The sequence below is a fragment of the Zingiber officinale genome, chromosome 6A (genome assembly GCF_018446385.1).
Source record: "Zingiber officinale cultivar Zhangliang chromosome 6A, Zo_v1.1, whole genome shotgun sequence".
NCBI lineage: Eukaryota > Viridiplantae > Streptophyta > Magnoliopsida > Zingiberales > Zingiberaceae > Zingiber > Zingiber officinale.
Window position 1 is genome coordinate 129,045,179 of NC_055997.1, and position 19,538 is coordinate 129,064,716.

At 37.1% G+C, this 19,538-nt stretch overlaps 3 protein-coding genes across 8 annotated transcripts; 2 read left to right on the top strand and 1 right to left on the bottom strand.

The window, feature by feature from the left end:
• The first annotated feature begins 6,266 nt into the window (after positions 1-6,266).
• Positions 6,267-7,676, top strand: LOC121995321 (phenolic glucoside malonyltransferase 2-like). Its single transcript, XM_042549090.1, has one exon. The coding sequence runs from the start codon at positions 6,267-6,269 to the stop codon at positions 7,674-7,676; it is 1,410 nt and encodes a 469-aa protein (XP_042405024.1).
• Positions 7,677-8,804: 1,128 nt separating this feature from the next.
• Positions 8,805-10,319, top strand: LOC121998055 (alpha carbonic anhydrase 7-like). Its single transcript, XM_042552789.1, has 7 exons — positions 8,805-8,934; positions 9,014-9,231; positions 9,316-9,422; positions 9,515-9,617; positions 9,698-9,865; positions 9,936-9,989; positions 10,068-10,319. Exons 1-7 carry the CDS (start codon positions 8,838-8,840, stop codon positions 10,164-10,166), a joined length of 846 nt encoding a protein of 281 aa, XP_042408723.1. The 5' UTR covers positions 8,805-8,837; the 3' UTR covers positions 10,167-10,319.
• Positions 10,320-10,386: 67 nt separating this feature from the next.
• Positions 10,387-19,251, bottom strand: LOC121998054 (protein MOS2-like). Of its 6 annotated transcripts, none has more exons than XM_042552787.1 (5): positions 17,721-19,251; positions 13,381-13,478; positions 12,663-12,763; positions 11,546-11,826; positions 10,387-10,839 (listed from the first exon to the last, which is right to left on the bottom strand). In XM_042552787.1, the coding sequence occupies exon 1, from the start codon at positions 19,174-19,176 to the stop codon at positions 17,773-17,775; it is 1,404 nt and encodes a 467-aa protein (XP_042408721.1). In that variant the 5' UTR covers positions 19,177-19,251; the 3' UTR covers positions 10,387-10,839; positions 11,546-11,826; positions 12,663-12,763; positions 13,381-13,478; positions 17,721-17,772. The 6 variants fall into 6 exon arrangements, with proteins under 6 accessions (XP_042408721.1, XP_042408722.1, XP_042408719.1 ...); XM_042552788.1 differs by having other exon boundaries at positions 13,381-13,490; XM_042552785.1 differs by lacking the exon at positions 13,381-13,478.
• Positions 19,252-19,538: the final 287 nt, after the last annotated feature.

Below are 19,538 nucleotides of genomic sequence, written 5' to 3' on the forward strand. Positions count from 1 at the left end.
CTTAGGCAAATTCACTTCAAAAACTAACCTAGGAATTTTTCTAGGGTATTCATCTACAAGTAGGGCATATAGAGTTTATAATAAATCTACTTTGAAAATTGAGGAAACGACAAATGTAACATTTAATGAAATTGATAATGTTTCTACTACTCAACCTCATTCAAATGGTAATCAAGAAGACGATGAAGAATTACCCAACCTTAAAGAATCTGAAAATTCAAAATTATTAAAATATAACCCTCATCATCCAGTCAATCAAATCATAGAAAATCCTGAATTAAGGGTTCAAACAAGATCTGCTTTTAGAAATTTAAGTCAAATAGCATTAATATCTAAAATTGAACCTAAGAATATAAATGATGCATTAATAGAACCTGACTGGGTAATTGCAATGCAAGAAGAGTTAAACCAATTTGAACAAAATCAGGTTTGGGACTTAGTACCTCCACCAATAAATAAAACGGTTATTGATACTAAATGGGTGTTTAGAAACAAATTAGATTATCAAGGTAATATTTTAAGAAATAAAGCTCGTTTAGTAGCGAAAGGGTTTAGTCAAGTCGAAGGACTAGATTACGACGAGACTTATGCTCCGGTAGCTAGACTTGAATCAATTAGAATGTTGCTAGCCTATGCTGCATTTAAAGGGTTCAAGTTGTACCAAATGGATGTTAAATCCTCTTTTCTAAATGACTTTATTAAGGAGGAAGTCTACGTTAGTCAACCACCCGGTTTTGAAGATCTAGAAAATCCAACCTATGTCTTTAAACTTAAAAAAGCTTTATATGGATTAAAACAAGCACCTAGGGCTTGGTATGAACGTCTGTCTAGTTTTCTAAAATCCAAGGGTTTTAAAGAAGGCTAAATTGATCCTACACTTTTTATTAAAACCTTTAATTCAGACATTTTTATAGCTCAGGTTTATGTAGACGATATTGTATTTGGTTCAACCAATTCAAAATTTTTAAAAGAATTTGTAACCTTAATGGAAAATGAATTTGAAATGAGTTTAGTTGGTGAATTAAATTATTTTTTAGGTCTCCAAATTAAATAAACTAAGGATGGTAATTATGTACATCAAACTAAGTATACAAAAGAACTTCTTAAAAAATTTGGTATGGAAAACTGTAAAGGGCTTAAAACACCAATGGCAAGTAACCTAACCCTTGATAATGATGAAAATGGTATACCTGTTGACTTAAAGTATTACAGAAGCATGATAGGGAGTTTATTTTATCTAACTGCAAGCCGACCTGACATTTTATTTGCAGTTAGTATGTGTGCCCGATATCAAACTTGTGCAAAAGAAACTCATCTTTCACTGGTTAAAAGAATTATTAAATATTTAAAAGACACTATTAATGTAGGAATTTGGTACCCAAGAACCTCACATTTTGACTTAGTCGGATACTCGGATTCGAATTATGCTGGGTGTAAGTTAGATAGAAAGAGTACAAGTGGAGGTTGTCAACTATTAGGTTCATCTTTAGTTAGTTGGTTTAGTCGTAAACGACAATGTGTTGTCTTATCTACCACTGAAGCCGAATACATAGCAATGGGTGAATGTGTAGCCCAATTATTATGGATGTCTCATACTTTAAAAGATTTTAATCTAGATTATAAAAATGTAAAAACCTACATTGATAATATAAGTTCTATAAATCTTACTAAAAATCCAGTACATCACTCTCGAACTAAACATATAGAGGTTAAGCATCACTTCATTAGAGATCATGTGTCTAAAGGGAATATCGAACTTAATTATATTGAATCCAAATCTAACTTGGCAGACATTTTTACTAAACCTTTACCAGAAACAGAATTTAGTAATCTAAGAAGGCAATTAGGATTATGTTTTGTAGAATAGGTTCTTTGATTTTGAAAATTACTACCTAGTTTATTTTTCAAATTTATTTTTGTAAAAATTCCCATTTAATTTTTTTTTTCAAAATTCTTTGAAACTATTTTTCATTTTATGGAATAGCCTAGGTCTTACCGTAGAATTGCATGATCCTATAGTTCTAGGAGTCAGCATCTCACAAGCACAGTAGGATCCCTTGTTTGTAAACTTAGAATGAGTGAAATGCTTAGGACCTAGCCCTAGATTTCAGATGCTTATGTCAGTGCATCGCTATAAATCTGGGCTTTAAAAACATATATTAATCAATTTGAGTTAACTAGCTGGTAAAAACCTGGTTAGTACTAAATACTCAAATTGACCAACCTGAGTCAAATTACTACTATCTTGTGATAGCTATCCTTGGACAAGGGTTGGACATTTCATCATAAGGACAAATTTTCCTTAGTTTTTCCATATCCATGATTGGACTTTAGGAATTTATCAATTTTAGGGGGAGTTTTAAAACAAGATTTTCTAAGCTTATATTATTTTTACTTAGTGATCAAATTATTTTCAAAAATATTTTAGAATTCATTCTTTTCAAAATATTTTAGAAATGACTCTTTTCAAGATTTTTTTTTTCTCTTTCTTTTCAAGTTTTTAATATTCATTTTTAAAAAAAATAGTATTTTTTTCAGATATTCATTCTTCAAAAGTTTTTTTTCAAAATGTTTTTCAAAATTCAAGAGTTTTTTATTTTTTTTTAACATTCATTCTTTTCAAAAATTTTTTTATTTTAAAAATAGTATTTTTCGGATATTTATTTTTTCTAAATATTCTTTTTAAAATATTTTCAATATTCAAAAGTTTTTTTCAAAATATTTTTAATGTTTTTCAAATTTCAAAATATAACTTTTTAAAATGTTGTTAAAATTTTATTCTTTTCAAAATATAAAATTTCAAACGTTTTAATTTACTTAAAATTTTATTCTTTTCAACAAATAATTTTAAAATTTTTCAAAATATTTCTTGCCTTAGTATATATTTCAAAATTCAAAATATAACCTTTTATAATGTTGTTAAAATTTTATTCTTTTCAAAATATAAAATTTCAAATGTTTTAATTTACTTAAAATTTTATTCTTTTCAACATATAATTTTAGAATTTTTCAAAATATTTCTTGACTTAGTATATTTTTAGTAATGTTTTTCAAAATATTAGTATATTCTTTGATAAGTCTATTCTAGATTTGCTTGATTTTTGGTTCTGCCCCTATTTTTGATGTGTGTCAAAGGGGGAGAGATAGTGAATTCAGGGGGAGTTAGTTAACTCAAAGGGAAAACTTAAAAGTTAAACTGTTTGTTTATTTACTTGTTGTTTATTTTTAACTTAACTTTGAACCTTGGTTGCCAAACATCAAAAAGGGAGAGATTGTTGGTGCAAGCTGCACCAGAATCAAACTTGAGTTTTGATGTTGTCAAAGGTTCAAGTTAAGTCTTGTTATGATCTAACAAGTTGACTGAGTGTGCAGGATGTTTTCTCAACCGGGAAAGTCCTAGTTGGAGGCTAGGCGAAGAAATCTTAGCAGGTCGTGGAACCGAGGTGCAAGTCCAAGTGGGTCGAGGCTTGGCAGAGTGATCGAGAGGTCTGGAGGACCGAAGATCGAAGGAAAAGTCCTGGGGAGCCGATCAAGGCTGAGTGAAAAGTTTAGATCAGAACTGAGCCAGAATCAGATCAAAGCCGGATCGGTCAACCGGACAGTAAGATCGGTCGACCGAACCTAGTGACTCAACAAAGCCAGCTTATCATCACCGATCAGCAGGAAAGGAAAGATGGGCTGATCGGTCGACCGAACCCAGAGATCGGTCGACCGATCAAATCAACATTAAAGCTGCATTAAATCAAGATCACGACAGATTCTGACGAACAAGGAAAAGGCTTGTTCGGTCGACCGAAAAAGGGGTTCGGTCGACCGAACCATTAAAGACTAGTAAATGCAAAAGATTGAGCCAGCTTCGAACTTCAATCAGGAAGGAAGGGAGCGGGTTCAGTCGACCGAACAGAGGGATCGGTCGACCGAACCTCTAGTACACCTATAAATTCAGACTCGAAGACAGAGGTCAGTACAACAATTTTTCTGATAAAAATTTCTGCTCTACAATCGTCTCGTCTTCATCTATGCAGCAAGCTACGTCATCCGGAAGTGCCGACCTAAGCTACATCTCCATTTTATTAGTCGGTAAAATTTTATTTTAAGCTTGCATTTGTAATTCATTTAGGCAAGATAGTAGGGTGTTACTATCTTGCTCTATTGTACGATCTGCTTCTTTCCGAAGAATTTCGGAAAGAAGAGTTATAGTGATTTGCTCACCGGTGCGGTCAAGGACCGCGAGCCTTCGAGTAGGAGTCGAGCTAGGCTCCGAACGAAATAAACAATCTGTCTCTTTTTACTTTCCGATGTGCACGACTTTGATATAAAAGAAAAGATTAGTTTTAAAAAGCGCGATATTCACCTCCCCCCTCTATCGCTTCAAACGATCTATCATAATGGTCTCTTCAAAATCTATTGAACCAACCTATTTTATACAAGCAAACAAGGATCCAAACTGGCGTAGTGCAATGGGCACAGAATTTGATGCACTTCTTCGCAATGGAACATGGACTCTAGTTCCGCGCACTCCCTCAATGAATGTTGTGAGCTCTAAATGGGTATTCCATCTTAAGCATCAAGCTGATGGTTTTCTTGAAAGATACAAAGCTCAACTTGTAGCTAAAGGATTTAGTCAACAACCAAGTATTGACTTTAATGACACTTTTAGCCTAGTCATCAAAATTACATCTGTCAGACTATTATTATCAATAGCTGTTAGTTCTAATTGGCTTGTACGATAATTGGACATTTCAAATGCATTTCTCCATGGTCATCTTGAGGAAATTGTATTTATGGAGCAACCATTTGGGTTCATTCATCCACAATTTCCATCTCATGTTTGCCAACTCAAGAAATCCTTATATGGTCTTTGACAAGCTCCTCGTGCATGGTTTCATCGACTATCTAATTGGTTACAAGCTCAAGGATTTTCTGGATCAAAGACTGATTCGTCTCTATTTCACAAATATAATGATGGATATATGATATTTTTTCTTATTTATGTGAACGACGGTCTAATAACCGGAAATGATCACAAGGGTATCACAACTTTATTAAGCCTTCTCAATCAAGAATTTCCTACTCGAGATTTGGGTATTGCTCATTTTTTTCTTGGTATTGAGTTTATTCCACATGAGGATGTCTATCTTCTCTCTTAGAGCAAATACATTACTGGACTTCTTCAAAGAGCCAAAATGGATGGAGCACGTCCGATCTCTACACCAATTGCTATAAATAACTCTCCAACTTCATCCTCTCTTGCTCTATTTGATCCACAGATTTATCGAAGTATTGTTGGGGTCTTACAATATGTCACTATCAGACGCCTTGATATTATTTTTGTGGTAAGTCATGCTTGTCAATTCATGTATGCTCTAATCGAATAAAATTGAGATAATGTAAAAAGAATACTTCACTATTTCAAAGGTACTATTATACATGGTCTTCTTTTATATCGCCAATCGTCTCGAGATTTATATGCATATAGTGATGCGGATTGGACAAGTTCTCCTGAAGATAGACGCTCTACTAGTGGATATGCAATATTTCTTGGACGAAATCTTATCTCATGGAATTCGAAAAAGCAACTTACGGTATCTTGTTCAGGCACTGAGGCAGAATATAAAGCTATAGTAAATACAACGTCAGAAATTATTTGGCTTCAATCACTTCTCTCTGAACTTCATCTTGCATCAAATATTGTACCAAAAATTTGGTGCGACAATATTAGAATAACATATCTTACAGCAAATCTAATCTTTCATGCTCGTACAAAACATGTGGAAGTTGATTTTTATTTTGTTCATGAACGTGTGACAACTCAATGATTATCTGTCTCTTATATTTCTGCTGAAGATCAAATCACTGACATCTTTACTAAGCCACTATCCAGACAACATTTCAACAAGTTAGCAAGCAAACTCAATGTCAGAGATCTCCCGTTGAGTTTGTCGAAGGGTAAAAGAGATAAAATAAAATTATTAAAATTGACCGGATCAAATTATCAAATCAAATCATATTAGTATTTAGATTATTCTAACAGTTATAATTATTCTCAGAAATATTTTTAGAATAATTCTATTATTTAATAATTAGCTAACTAATCAAGTATTTTTGAACGTTATATATTATATTAAAGATAAATATTAATGAATAATAAATTTTATTATTCTCGTATTATTTATTTCTGGCTCCCGTTCTATTTTTTTCTTACAAATTGACCTCCTTCCCATTGCAAGTCTGCCGCCGTCTGTCATTCATTCGCAGTAGTTATAATGTCGTCGGCCATGGAAAAGTGGCCATCAGCTCACCAGTCAAGCTTCATCTCCGATTCAATCTCTAAATTGCCATCACCGCCAATGGAATTCCGAGTCCTCGAGACCTCTCGCGTCGCTCCTCCGCCGGGATCGGTGCCAGAATCCTCCCTCGCCCTCACCTTCTTCGACATAAGCTGGCTCTACGCCGGGCCCGTGCAACGTGTTTTCTTCTACTCTTTCCCCCACTCAACCTCTCACTTCATCGATTCCCACCTCCCCACCCTTAAGTCCGCCCTCTCCCTCACCCTCCAAGACTTCTACCCCCTTGCCGGAAAGATCCGCCCTACTCCTGGCAGCCACAGCCAGTTCGAGCTCCACTACGCCGAGGGCGACTCTGTTCCGATCGCAATCGCCGAGCACGACGGAGACTTCGACAACCTCTCGAGAAACGACCCACGCGAATACACCAGGATAAAACCATTAAGTCCGCAGCTGCCGAAGACCACAGACGATGGCCAGCGGCCGGTGATGGCCGTGCAGGTGACTCTGTTCCCAAACAGAGGCTTGGCTTTGGCCGTCACCGTCGACCACTCGGCCTGCGACGGCTCAAGCTCCACTCGGTTCGTGTCGTCGTGGGCTTGTACAGCTTCCGGACGCGAGAAGGCCGCGCCGGCGCCGCCCTCCTTCGACCGGAGCTCAGTTCCGAACCCTAATGATGCGTACTCCAAATTTTTCAGCACCCTTACCGCCGCCGCGCAGAAGATCAAGCCTACGAGGGTCCAATTAACGCCGCCGGACCTGGTCATCGGCACGGTGACGCTCACCGCCGACTACCTCCGGAAGCTAAAGGAGATGGTTTCCTCCAAAGTGAACGACTCCGCTTTCCGCTGCTCCAACATCGTGGCGACCTACGCTTACGCGTGGGTTTCCCTCGTCAAAGCGAAAGGGCACAACGCGGACAGCACTGCGCACATGGTGTTCCCCGGAAACTGCAGGGAGCGGATTAAGCCCCCGCTACCAGCGGAGTACTTCGGCAACTGCACGACTGGTAACTTCGCCCATGCGAAGGCCATCGACCTCGCGGGAGAAGATGGGGTGGTGACGGCGGCTCGAATCATCAGGGAAGCCATCGAACAGTTTAAGGAAGACCCACTGAAGGACGCAGACAAGTTCCCGGAGAAGTACCAGGCGATCCCGGGGAAGCCGCTGAGAGTTGCGGGGTCTCCGGTGTTCAAGGTTTACGACGTGGATTTCGGGTGGGGAAGGCCGGTGAAGGTGGACGTGCCGTCGATATCGAAGGCAGGAGTCATTTCGGTGTCGGAGAGCAGAGATGAGAGCGGCGGAGTGGAGATCGGTCTGGTGATGCCCAAGACTGAGATGGATGTGTTTGAGGCTCACTTCTCAAATGGTCTTAAACGGTTGCAGTGAACTGATTCGACAGTCGCCATGGCTTGGATTTAGGATCACACAAGTTTCAGAAGAACGATCGTATTTCTTTTTACTTCTCCACCTACAAAATATGCCTCGTCATTTCTGTTGTGTTCTATCATATATCAGTGAGGATTCCTTCCTATATATTTTTGATTATATCTCAGTGATCGTATTGGAAAACATGGTTTTCAATGCCTAACTATCATTTCATCGATCTGATATTATACAGCAGCAGTTTGAACGATACTCCAGTACAAATCAGCTGTTCATTCTAATTTCATTCGTCGGTGTTTGAATTTAGGAGAAAAGAAAGCATAATTGACTTTTGCAAGAGACTCTTTGACCCCAAAAGGCTGAGGAAACTCAAACTAAATCGCATCGACTTGTTCTAAATAGAACGAATTCGAAATAAAGACTGCCTTCTCAAGCAACCAAGAACAGTCAACTATATTTTCTTTTCTAAGCTGAAATGGAGAAAAGAGAGAGTAGATTTGGTGGGGGTGAATTGATTAAGCGTCATGACGAAATTTTCAAGGAAATTATTGGCCTAGCAGCCAGAGCTGAATGCACATGTTTAGTAAAAAAGATTAATATGTTTCTTCATAAAATATCAATGCTGTCTTGTAAGCCAAAGACAAAGATTGGCATGTTCACATCGTCAGCTAGAAGAAACATGAGGAAAACAACTTGAGTCTTTATATTGTTCCTCTGTTTACACTCACCTACCTTGTAAAGGGGAAAAAAAAACTAAAAATGCAGTCTCATTTACACCAAAATTATGTGAAGGATGAATCTACAATACTTTCTATGGGGTAACACAATCAATTCTTCTCTTACACGTAATGGAATACACTATTCTAATGGAAAAAATAATGATAAAACTTGTAATAGTTCGATTTGATAGCTTCCGTTGAAAAATGATCTCTGCCGGCATAGACCGTTGTTTGAAAAATCTGAGAACCCAAATCAATTTTTTTGTTTGATAGAAAGATACATGTGTCTTCAACATGAAGGCCACCTTTCTAAATTCATTTTGAAACGCATCCCCCATTCCATTCTTCTGCATCTTCCTTTCGACGACATCGTTGTTGACTTGTATGTCCCAAGCTCGTCGCTTTAAAACCTCCACAATCTACTCTTGCAAACACGATCAATGCCATGCTAGAGATGAGACAAGTTGAAGGATTCTTGTTCTCTGCCCTCTTTCTTGTCCTCCTCGTCCCTTGGAGCCATTTCGCTACTGCTCAAGAAGTTGGTATGTCATGTTTTCATCTACTATTAAAGTCTCCGTTCTAAGCTTTGGGATATAATTTTTTTTTTTTTTTTGGGTGTAGAGGATGAGAGAGAGTTCAGCTACGTGGTAGGGAGCCCAAATGGTCCTGACCACTGGGGAGAGATACACCAGGAATGGGCTCTGTGCAACAACGGAGACATGCAGTCCCCCATCGACCTCTTACACGAGAGGGTCCATGTCGTCCCTGGACTAGGCAGAATCCAGAGGAGTTATAGGGCGTCCAATGCAACGCTGAGGAATCGCGGCCATGACATCATGGTATGCATCTCTCAAATCGTTTTCTTTCTCGTTTATTTTGTAAACAAAGCAGGAGCATCTATTATGCTCGATCGATGCATGCAGTTGGAATGGGAGGAAGGAGCAGGAACGATTCACATCAACGGCACCGATTATGAGCTTCGACAGTGCCATTGGCACTCACCATCCGAGCATAGTATTAACGGGAAGAGGTCCTCCTTTCACTCTAACTGTACCTTTTCTTCATGGGAACATGTCATTGCTTTTCTGATGTTTGAGCTCGAGTCTATTCAACTTCATGCAGATTTGCAATGGAACTGCATATGGTGCATGTATCAGCAGACCAACGTGTAGCTGTAGTTGGCATCATGTACACAATTGGACGACCAGACACTTTCCTCTCGGAGGTTTGGGCTTTGGAGCTTCTCAAATATCAGGAACATATTTATAAACAGACTCCTCACCCATTTTTTCTTTTTTCTTACAGCTAATGGAAGATATAGAAGAAATAGCAGATATAAGAGAAGGGGAGAGAGCAGTGGGTCTTATGGATCCAAGGCACATCGAATTAGGAAGTAGGAAGTATTACAGATACATGGGCTCTCTGACCACCCCACCTTGTGATCAAGGTGTTGTTTGGACCATCAGTGGGAAGGTATTCACTCGCCATGAATAAAAATATTTCATGTTTCTGGTTGCTGATCGTGTATTTTGATGACTGTCAGATAAGAACTGTATCGAAGGAGCAAACGGCTTTGCTGAGACAGGCCGTGCATGATGTAAGAAGCTTCAATTACCATGAGAATGTTTTTAACAGAGCATTCGTTTACATCAGTCTTCTTTCCTCTGTTTTGCAGGAAGCAGAGGAAAACGCAAGGCCAGTTCAGCCGATTAATGGTCGGGAGATCCAATTTTACACTCCTTGGGACCGTAAAAATGTTGAAGTCCATCCGTAGAGGAACGGGAGAGTGTATTGCTTATTTGCCTACAATTTCTACCATATATTTTAATTTGATTTGGGAGGAGTTGATTTATCTTTAGGAGAGTGTATTCATGGGTTGTTTTATATCGTCTAAAATAATAAAGATCATTGTGCATTCTAAAGATCATTATCCACTCCATCTACAACATTAGTATCAAAGAACAATAAGTAATTTCTTTTAAAGAAAAGAAAAATTGAAAAAGAAACCATAGATAAAAATCAATATCAATCTCTCTCTTTTGTCTTTACCTTTCTCATTTACAACTGTCATGTGAAACTTGTTCTTCAAACAGCTAGTCTTGTATTAGGAAACAAGAAACCCATATCCACTCTCAGCTTGTCTGGAAGAACGACATAAATATGCTCATGTTGTAAGAATCTCGAGTAATGTAATACCCGGAGAAAGGCTGATAAAACTTTTCATATATCGATCAGGTCACTAACCAACCCATTTAGCCCACCTGAACAAGGGTCTAACATTTGTTGGCAAAGCATATGGTTCAAGAGAAGCCGAATCGAAGTCTAGTGTACCTCTGTCTGACCATATGTATCTGCTTGCTACCAGCCGCTGTGTTGTCGAGTATGAATACCATGATGAGTGCAACCACCATGTTAAGAGATAAAAGAGCATTCAGAGCAAAATTGAACTGCAAAAATTAGAAACCAAGTTAAAGATGAAACTGAAGCATAAAATGGAATTTCTCGTGATCCTATTTTATCTGATTGCTGCTTGGAAAATTCCCATTCAAACAGTCTAAGAGAAATAATGATATGATCCCATGCCAACCAAGCTACTTGAATACAAGTAAATGTGCGAACTGAAAACTTGTTTGATACCAACTCTGAAAAGAAAATAATGGCACCTATAGTGTAATTAGAAAGAATTTTCAAGAATTAGAGACCCAAGTTTTGTGCTTGAAGGAAGAGGAAATATACTTGCATTTCTCATAATGTTATTAAATACCATACATTTTAAGTCAATTAAATGTAGCCATACAAGTAATGTAGTAAAGGAAGTGGGTGGGATTTAAAAATACGATCACTTCTGATAGAATTTGGAAAAAAAAATGGCATATTTTGGGAAAAAGCAGCATAGTTATTAAGATTGATATGATTCCAAACAAACAATTGGCTAAGACCATTGAATCGTTATCCAAATTCAATAACTTTTCTGTATTTTAAACTAACTGTTGTCACTAAAATGTCTCCCTTCAAATTAAGTAATCTAACAAATTGAAACAGCTTGTATCACAATGAGGTGTGAAATGGTGCTCAGAACCACTAGTTCAATAATAGTGCTGTCATAAGAAAGGCTTAGTAGTGTATAGCCAACAAAAGGGATGTCAAACTTACCCCCTCATTGCTTGTATGGACTGGTTCACTTGATGCTGCTCCGTAAGGCAAAAGATAGCTTGGCAAAATGAGAATTGAATTTGGTTCATGCTGTTGAAAATATGCAGGGACGGATAGAGAAATAAATAAGGTGAATCCGACAATGATCATATTCCTTGAACTTCTTGTTTGAGTATATTAGAAAGTAGAAAGGTCAAGTGCAACTATCAAAGCCCATGTAAAGCATAGAACAGAAGCAACCAATGCAACCGGAATAGAAGCTAGGAGAGCACCAACTTTTCCTGTCAAAGAGAGGGAGAAATAAAATCAGAATATTGGCAAGAACTACAAGCATGGTTCTAGTCCGCTTGACGATTTAATGTCAGTGTCCAGGAATAATTATCAGTGATATAGCTTGCATAAAGTTTAATGAAGGGATAGGAATCATATAGCCACACCAAATAGTTAGGACAAATACCAATTATATATAGAAAATGGTACACAAGTGTAAATAGGAGACTCCTGGCTCCCCACTTCTCAAGTGTTAGTTAAACTATTGATAAAGGAAGATATTACTAAGTAAATTTAAATTATTATTTAACAAAATAATTATGTATTTATTTAGTTCGTAGTTAATTAGGTTAATGCAATTAATATATAATTAAACAATGATTAATTTAATACATAACTTTAATTATTGTTAATGATTCAAAATTTTAATTGATTATTGATACTTGATTAATAATTAATTAATTGAATTATTTAATTAATACTTTTAATTAATATTAAATTTAATTAACACCAATTGATTAATTGGACTAACTTAACTTAGTTTAAATTTAACTAATCTAGTTAGACTAATTTAAATAATTTATTAATCAATTTTAACTAATTTTACTAAATTTAAATTGAACTGTACATTTTTAGTTAATAAATTGAAATAAAGAATTTGATTTAATTGGTTAACTCGTTCTATTAATTAATAAAATTAAAATTTGATTTTAAATTAATAAATTAAATGTAATTCTGATTTTAAAGTATTTATCAGATCAACCAATAATGGGAGACCCAACCTAATACAAAAAGAAAGACTATACACGTAATAGAAAATTAGCAGTGGAGCAGTCTTATAAAATACCTTAGAAGAAGTGACATGAGGCCGCTATAGCCCAAAACAGCTTGGAAAACCGAACCAACAACAACAGCCACTTGCAATTCCCTTATTATATGTTTAAACTTCTGCATTTAATCAAAAGAGATTTGGATGATAATCAAACAATAGAACAGAGAAAATGCAGTGTTCGACAAGTAAACTAACTTCCAGCATTTAACAACAAATTGGGCATACTTTTTCTTATTGAGGGCCAACATTTAACTCCTGCATTGATTGAACCAAGTAATCAACCAAATATCAAATTAAACTACATGATTTGAGTCAGATTAAATGAAAACCAATTAAATCAAGACCACAATCTATTTGTATGATAAAATTCAGGATTCAAAATGCCAATCTAGAGAGGAAGTCTAACTAGAAGAGTGGAAGACGTAATTGGAAAAAAAAAAAATGTCTATCAGTATTGTCTATCTATAAGGAGGCAGAAATTCACTTTTCATTAAGATTTCTATACTCCTCTGAATTAATAATTAAGGCAGGAGCCAGATATACAAAGGAGCTTCCCTGGACAAGTGGAAGCCTACTACCAAAATAAGAATGCATTATTGTTGTAACGCCAGAAACTAGTAGCATTGTAGAAATGACAGCAGTTGTCTCCTCCTTCCAGTGTAAATTATCAATTCTAACACTACATCTGTTAGGTTTGTGGTAAAATGTTAATACACTGAAAAAATTGTCTTACATCAGTACCGCCCATGGCCGGTACCATGATCAAAGGGGTGAAAATAAGAGAACCAGCCAAGGATAAGTAATGTTGTATTCCATAAAACATCAGGAGCGCTGTAAACATATCTATATAATGGTTAGTAGTGCACAGGCTGAAATATGTATATTACAACAGAGGATCCAGTCACATATCCTATAAATGTTAACAAAAAAAATGTCAAACAAGATAATAACTCAATACTTGATTAACCCAGACAATCAACAATCAATTTAAGACAATCAAATGGCAAGTTCAAAGTTTGTAAATTTTAAGAAAAGTTTGTGCATTCCATCTAATCTTTACAAAACAAAACAAAGAAACTAAAGATGTGGGATCTTCATCACTAGTAAATGAGAAATGTTTCACAAGAAAAACATCTGGTTAATTAAATGGAAACAAGTTTCTTGGCTCTCACAATCATCTTTATACATGTAATTCATGCAAATTCTAAAAAAACAATTTATTCATTCCTCATACATGAATGCAATTATTTCATGTTTGACATATCAAAAACACAAATGCTATGAATCCAGATTTCTTTACGGTGGCTGCTGAGATATTGATAACCATTTGAAGTTCCATGAAGAGGTCAAGAAAAGCAACTGTTGGTAGAGTTATACAACTTTTGCACACAGAAACAAGTGTGCAGAGAAAACTTCTCAGCTACAAGACTTAGGTGGGAGTAACTAGTGGCTTCCACTGGGGCATATAATCATGCCGTCCAAGAGGCAAACCCAGAAGAAGCTAATGAATATAGGTTTTTGAAGGTAGAGCTTGTTGCATTAAGGTACGTAATAGCCATAACATGTTATGCAATTTTCTCCCACCCAAAGAATCACAAGACATCTTTCCTTATCATGTGTGCTCTTGAGCAAGCAACAATAAATACTGAACAATGTCTTCTCTTTCAACTTCTTAATGTTATCCATACGAGATTTTGCATATAGTGTTCATGGAAACATCAACAAGCCTTAAAAATAGAATGCTGGTGAAACAAATTCGCAGTGTTTCCGAAAAACTGTCAAAGAAACACACAATTGCAGCTGAAATTCAATTTACTTCCTCCAAGTTTGAACCTGCATAATGGTACAAGTAGTTGGCAACGTGGAAATGAAAATAATATAGCTACTAATTGTGAACTGAGCTGTTATACCAGCACGAGAAATATTGTTTAGACCGAAGAAACAACCATATAGGAAAGAGATACAGAATAGGTGCATGTTTTCCAACATCCGTAGGTTTATACCAAACTGAATGAAAAAACACAAAGTTTTGCTCTTCTAACTTCATTATTGTCTCATCAAGAACCAGACATCAAACCAAAGGAATTAACATAGGTTTTCCAAGTAACTTCTAAATTGATAAATATAAATTAGGACAGGGAAAAAACTCAGATTTGAAAATTGATTACTTAAGGATTTCAGATTTAGTTCTCCATTCATGGCATTCATTAACGAAAAACTAAATCATCAAATGTCACGTGAGCTGCATCCACCTCTAATGCCTAAGAGTACAACTATTGATGCCCTAAACTTTGCCAAACTTCATCCCTGAACTTCAATTTGCCTCTCATGCATCTATACAAATTTCACAAGTATGTAACATTACTTATCTTGATTCATGCACAAGTGATGCTACACAACTAATTTTTGAATCACCTCAATTGAGAAAGAAAAGGAAATAGATCAAAGAGAAAGTTTAATGCTTTATTAGCCATTGCTAGTATGTATTCAACACAATGTAAAGTCTTTATATAATAAATTTTCATGCCTATGGCCTGTGTACCTGCATGAACCTCCCTCCATATCCGTGGGGCCGGCACTAGGGGGGCCACTAAGGTAGCGGATCTACCTTTTTTATATAATAAATTTTCAAATTGATTCAGCCACTTGAAATTTTCAAACTAAATTAGTTTTCACTTCGCATTTTGGAAATCAGCTTAAATTACTTTTTTTTCAAAAAAAAAAAAACTACCAATTAACATGTCCACATGAACCAGAAACTAGAATAATCTTGCTCTACAAAGTATTGTTTTAAAAAAAGGTATTTGGCATAGCTACACATGTTAGTACAATTATGGTCCAACTTGGTGGTATTAGACTTGTTTGGTTTGTTTGGTAAATCTTTTGTCAAAGGTATTTATTTGATTCAAGTGTTTAAGTTAGGATAATGTGTTAAGTGTACATGGTGTATGAAGTGGGTAAAGATAAATTGGATATTTGACCATGGATAAAGTCCAACTGGATGGGTCAAGGTTAACTAGACACTTGATAATAGGGAAAAACCAATAGGTGTTGATAGAGAAAAAGTAGAATAGGTGTTGGCAAAAAAAAAAGTTCAGTGTTTGTGGAGTGAAAAGTCCCACATGTGTTGGTAAAGGAAAAGTCCAATAGGCATTGGCAAAGTAAAAGTATTTGCAGAAGAAAAGATCAAACATGGGTTGCAACTAGAAGTCTTGGTATGCAAGTGAAAGTTCAAGTAAGTCAAGTTGATTGATACTAGACAAATCATGAAGTGTCAAAGCAAGGTCTCTTAGCAAAGGAAGTTCCAAAAGAGAGGCCTATTGACATGTTAAAGCCTTAGTAAATGAAGGTTGATGAAGTCCCAAAGGCAAGCCTCTTGACAGAGAAAGTCGCAAATGCAACGTCTCTTGGCAAGTGAAAGTCTTTCTAGGTCAAGGTTGGCCAATACTACACATACAAGAAAGTCCCATAGACAGAGTCACTTGGCACAGGAAGTCCCTCAAAAGTAAGTCTCTTGGCAAAACAAGGAAGTCCTAGAGGTATGACCTCCGGGTAGGGAAGTCTAAGTGAAACGAGTGTCTATGAGTGACTGATACTTTAGGTTTTAGGAAGACTTGACTTAAGCGAAAACTTGACCTTAGAATTGGTTGGAGTCGATGATCCAGCTGACTAAAAAATTAATTCACTTAATTAATGATTGTGAATTAGGCAATCAACTCAGGCTGATTTACCAATGAACAAAACATTTATGTTTGTGGGTCTATCAACTAGGACAAAATCAATTGATTGGTTGATAGAAGATCAATCAATTCAAGTATCCATTGAGGAGCCAAGCACACGATTAGACATAGATGACTCAACTATCTATCCATTGGCAGACAAAAGGCTAAAGCAGTCATGAGCACAATCGACTGGAGTATGTTAGTAATCAATTGAAGGGAGGAAATCAAATAGTAGGGTATAAGAAAGAAAACAATAGGAGTTTTTGGCAACAATCTTAAGTAATCTTACACAACTAAAAGAAATCAAAAGCAAGTGAAAGCAAAACCAAAGAGATCTTTAATCTTGTATTGTTTCTTATTGTTGTAATCACTGTATTACTTATTTGTTTATCTTCTTATTCATTATAAAGAGAGGTTGTAAGGGTTTCTCCACCTTCAAAAGGCATCCAAAAAGGAGAAAGTATAGACAATTTTTGTGAGTGTTTCACTGATGAAACATAAGCTGTGAAGTAGGAACCAAGGGCTCTGAACCACATAACAACTAAGTGTTAGGATTACTTATGTCTTACATTAAATGTTTTATATTTTGTTACGTACTAACTTAATTGTAGGCATGAGAAAAGTACTTGAGCAATCAGCTATTTACCCACCCTTAACCTCACCATCGATCCAATAGCACATGCATCTGCATATGAAGTACTTCCATGCAGCACATAAACCCAGATATGAATGTAGAAAGCATTCACCTTCATTAACTTGCGTAGATTCAGCTCGCTAGTTCAGTAGTTTTATGCAACTTAATATCTTTAAGGATGCACTAGACAATGAGTCAATCATTATAGTATAATTAAGTTTAATCAAAAAAATAATAATTTATAATTTATAATAGGAAAAATAATTAAGAGAAGAGACTTATTGACAAAAAGAATGTAGATGTTACGGAGGTGATGCAAAAATACTAGATGCTAAGTTGATTCATGAGGTGATCCATCTTCAAATGCTTCAATATATAAAGGGCAGCCCGGTACACGAAGCTTTCCCAATGCGGGGTCCCGTGAAAGGGTCGGATCACATTGGATCTATTGTACACAACTTTACCTTGCATTTTGCAAGAGGTTGTTTTTGCAACTCAAACTTGTGACTTCAAAGTCACATGGCAACAACTTTATAGTTGCGCTAAGTATATACACACATCAAAATAAATAAAATGGAATAAGCATATTTTAGCAATATTTTCTCCACTTGATATCCTTTTTGAGTCCATGGTCAAATATAAGATGCTTACCAAACATTTATTTTAGGTACTAGCGAGCAAAGCATAAGTTTAATGATTTGAAATGCCTCGTCTTACCAATGTCAAGAAAGAAGCTATGCCCATCTCCATGTTGTCATGAAATCAACAATCAATATCCAAGGTAGCTTGGATCCCCAAGATATTCTGCAATCTCATCCAGCTTAACCTTGATAAACTCATGACTACCAGCCTCCCTTATCACTCCAGTTTCTTTCTCAGCATTTCTCTCTACTAGATTTCCAAAAATTCCCTTGTGCTTCCCATACAACACAAGCACTGATCCTCCTAGCTTAGGCAGAGCTGTCTCCAAGATGTCCTGACCAACACATTGTACCAATTCTTGGCTTCCATCCATAGAAATGTCGCAGGTTGTTGGTCCAACCACATCAATCACCTTACCCTTCTGCAGGTACAACTTTCCACCCATGAAATCCTTGCTGATTATTCTGACTCGAATATAACTTGTAAGCCATCGGACCTTGGGTACCCCATTACGATCAGTGCTCATGGTGCTTTGCTGCACGATGTTACTCTTGTCCTCTCTTCTTGTTTCCATGCTCCTCCTCTCCTCTCTCTTCCTGTTATCCTTCTTCCCACTCTTGTACTCATCTTCTGATTTCTTAAGCTTCTTCAGGAACTTCTCTTCCTCCGCTGATCCCAACTCAGCCACCATATCATGACTTAGCTTCACCTCCTCTCCACTCCTCTGCAGCTTCAAGACAAGCTCAAAATTTTCAAAACTCTTCAAGACTATTCCTTTGGAACCCATATATCTGCCTGATATAACCCTGAGTACCTTCTCCTTCTCTCTTGCTTTCTCTTTTGAGCCTTCCACAACCCAAGAGCCTCTTCTCTTCTTGGGATCACCCGTAGATGGGTTGTATCCGAGACCTTCAGATCCACCCTTTCTCTTGTATTCAAAGACATTGGTGTCAGCTAGATTCTTGTTCCGTCCAATCACCTGGCCTTGGTTCCACCCATACCCAGCAAGGACAGCGGCAGCAAAGTCCTCCACCTTGACTTGTTCGAAAGCCTCCATGCTTTGTTCTTCCGGCCGATCCTTCACATCTTCCCTATATCTCCGAAAATCTTCGTCCTGGGCACGGCTGCGTCCACGGCCAGACCCGCCCCCTTCCTCTCGGTGGGATCTGGATTCATCGGTCGAACGAAGGGTGAGCCCATACGGGATGCTCCCAGCAGGGGCGTCGCCGGTAGAGGTGTCTAGGACAAAGCGGGTGGTTGTGTCAGCGGAGGGGTCGTCATCGGCGGTGGGAAGGGGGAGGAGGTTCTTCATCCGCTTCAAGGCAGGGCTGCTGTAGGCGTTGGGAATCGGGGCGATGACGAGCTTGGAGTCGTCGGGATTAGGGACTGCGGAGGGATCGAAGATGGTGACGAATTGGGGTTTCGAGCCGAAATCATTGGTAGGCGGCCGGGTGAGCTTGGAGGCTGGGGGGCGAGATGAGGGCTTGGAAGAGGAGAAGGAGAAGGAAAGCTTTGTCGCTTCTTTCTCCATGATTCCTCCTAGGCGGCCGAGAGAGGCGTAAAGGATGGGGAATGAAGGAGTTCGGACTTGGGACTTTCTCACATAAATTAAACTTGTTAAGGGTTTCAAAATGCTTCAGATTTAACGATTTTTTTAACGTCTTTAAATTTAACGATTTTTAAGAATTTTCTTACATTATATTTTTACTATAAAAATACATCCTTTTCCTTAAAAAAAAAAACTAAAAGGTGTTCCTTTTTAAGGTTGGGTCAAATTTTTTACGAATAATTTATCAAACAACATATCTGATTTTACATACTACTCAAAAATATATATATATATATACCCATTTTGAAACGGATCAAATTATACCTATCCCTTCTAATTTTCTT